Below are 2,814 nucleotides of genomic sequence, written 5' to 3'. Positions count from 1 at the left end.
GAGTTGATGGGTGCAGCACACCAACATGGCATAAGTATACATATGTAACAAACCTGCATGTTATGCACATGTACCCTAGAACTTAAAGTATAATAAAAAAAAAAAAAAAAAAAAAAAAAAGAAAGAAAGTGGCCTTAAAAGTGTATTTGAGACAGTTTCAACTCTCCATACATTCTGGATTAAAGTCAAGGTGTAATATCTTGAGATTGCCAAAAGCACTGAAAAGCCTGCATCCATTTCCAACATCCTATCTTTGTGAAGCAGGGCTTTCTGCGGTGACAGCAATCAAAATGAGATTATGGAGTAGCCTGGACGTAAGAAACACACTTTGGGTGTCACTGTGTCCTGTCAGCCCCAGAAGGGACTGTCTAGTTGCAGGAAGACATGCTCAGGATTCCCACTGTTCCTACATTAGGGTGAGTTGTATAATTATTTCATCATATATTACAATGGAAAAATAATAGAATTAAAAGACACAACAAATTAAATGGGCTTGAATCATCCTGAAACCATATCCTCCCACCTACCCTGCCCCGATCCATGAAAAAACTGTCTTACATGAAATCAGTCCCTAGTGCCAAAAAGGTTGGGAACCACTGCTATAGTCATTAAATTAGATATTTGTGAGTGGCTGTCCAGGTTCAACCCTTTCCCCTAATCCCTCTTCAGCAGTAAAGTTCTAAAACTCTCCATCCCTTTTGCTGCTCTTGGTTCAATTAGAGCGGATACTGACCTAAGCTAGATTAATCAGAACCTCCCTCCTATGAGGTTACAGTTAAGATTCAGTGACTCCACTCACCTACCCAATGACACTTAACTTTTAAGGACATCTAAATTTGAGGATTGTGGAGTCATGCCTCATGGTGACATATCTAGTCCTTGCATGAAGAAGCAGAGAAAAGTGTCTGCCAATTAACTGTAAGGTGAAGCAGACAGGCCAAGAGAAGAGGAGGGACTCCTGCCTCTGACCTTTCCACCTGGATCCACCATCTGCCTTTCAGTTCAATGTAACTCCACTGGTTCCTTGTAAACATCCCCTACTTTCACCCTGGTTTTACTTAAGCTATTTAGGATGGGATAAAGTTGAAGAAGCCTTTGTTTGGGGATGGCGTATCTGTCAGCTGCTTGTAAGCTACATCTCTTAATGACCCTTGGTTCTTACTGGTGGCAGTCTTTGCATGGAAATATTACTTAAATTTTTACACACCTGGAAGTGGCTGCCAATGGATTGCTTAGCTCCCAAGGATCATAAACTTATTGTTTAATGTCTCCTTTCCACTCAAATTTGATGCTATCAGTCCTGGAGCAGGTAATCAGGTAGAAGAGGTCCTAGATTGGAAAGTTGTATCAACAGCTCAGAATATCTCTGCTTCAGATATTTAGCAGAAATCTCAATATTTGTTTTCTATACAGATCTTGAAAAATCCAACTTATCCTATTAATGCTTATGAAATGTGCTAATCAATTCATCTAGTGCTTTAGCAACCTCTAGTTTATCTATGTCAGAGATGCCGTATGCAAAGGTTTTCAATGTTCCCATATAGTAAATGTGCAAAAGATTGCCTTAGTTAAGCTAAGCTTTCTAGTTAAATTTTCCCCGCCCATTTTTGGTTATTCAGGCCTTTTGTTTCGGGTTACTTTTCAAGTTAGTTGATTGATGTTGTTTTTAAATTTTCTATTGTATCTGTGCCACTTATAGTGAATATACTCAAATTCTTCTTGAGTAGAATAATCAAAACATAACAGTGAATTCCACCATGAGAGCAGAAAAATATTGTCAGGATCATCCACTTCACTGATATATCAGCCAAAAATGTTGCACCATAAGCTGAAACGTCACTAAAGCAAGAGGTTTATGGACTCTACCATGTGTTCCACATACATGGACCTATTTCAGGGTCTTTTAGTCAAGTTTACAACTACTGAGCATTCACTCTTTACATAAGAAATTGAAGTAAAGAAAAAAACATTCCCTGCACTTGAGTAATTTACCGTCATTGGGAAATATAGGCATAAAGTCAGGGAGCAAGAATATAAGAACAAAATAAGCTCTAGGAACATAAGCACATTTTAAAGATAAAATAAAGGATAAGTAGTGTTGTCTTAGAGAACAAATAAGGGAATGTTGCTTGAATTTGGCCAGGAAGGATGAATAGGTTGAAAATTTCAAAAGGACATCAGGAATCTCCAGCAAAAGGAACAACATGAGCAAAGAGGTGGGTGCATGTGACGGTTAATACTGAGTGTCAAGTTGATTGGATTGAAGAATACCAAGTATTCTTTTTTTGCTGCTTCCACTGCAAGAATGAAGACCATTCTCAGCAATCAGACTGTTGACATTCCAGAAAATGTCGACATTACTCTGAAGGGATGCACAGTTATCGTGAAGGGCCCCAGAGGAACCCTGCAGAGGGACTTCAGTCACATCAATGTAGAACTCAGTCTTCTTGGAAAGAAAAAAAAGAGGCTTCCGGTTGACAAATGGTGGGGTAACAGAAAGGAACTGGCTAGCATTTGGACTGTTTGTAGTCATGAACAGAACATGATCAAGGGTGTTACACTGGGCTTCTGTTACAAGATGAGGTCTGTGTATGCTCACTTCCCCATCAACGTCGTTATCCAGGAGAATGGGTCTCTTGTTCAAATCCGAAATTTCTTGGGTGAAAAATACATCTGCAGGGTTCGGATGAGACCAGGTGTTGTTTGTTCAGTGTCTCAAGCCCAGAAAGATGAATTAATCCTTGAAGGAAATGACATTGAGCTTGTTTCAAATTCAGCGACTTTGATTCAGCAAGCCACAACAGTTAAAAACAA

General features: G+C 39.2%; 1 protein-coding gene across 1 annotated transcript; it reads left to right on the top strand.

Annotated features, from left to right (window-relative positions):
- Window positions 1–2,297: 2,297 nt before the first annotated feature.
- LOC108535870 (60S ribosomal protein L9-like) lies at window positions 2,298–2,806 on the top strand (the record flags this gene model as incomplete). The annotated part of the gene is made up of 1 exon (XM_017882268.1): window positions 2,298–2,806. A coding segment is annotated over exon 1 (501 nt), but the record flags the coding sequence as incomplete, so codon positions are not given.
- Window positions 2,807–2,814: the final 8 nt, after the last annotated feature.

The sequence above is a fragment of the Rhinopithecus bieti genome, unplaced genomic scaffold, assembly GCF_001698545.2.
Source record: "Rhinopithecus bieti isolate Rb0 unplaced genomic scaffold, ASM169854v2 scaffold_12642, whole genome shotgun sequence".
In the NCBI taxonomy this organism is placed as follows: Eukaryota; Metazoa; Chordata; class Mammalia; order Primates; family Cercopithecidae; genus Rhinopithecus; species Rhinopithecus bieti.
The sequence above is the reverse complement of the archived record's forward strand: the minus strand, read 5'-3'. Positions and strand labels throughout refer to the sequence as shown.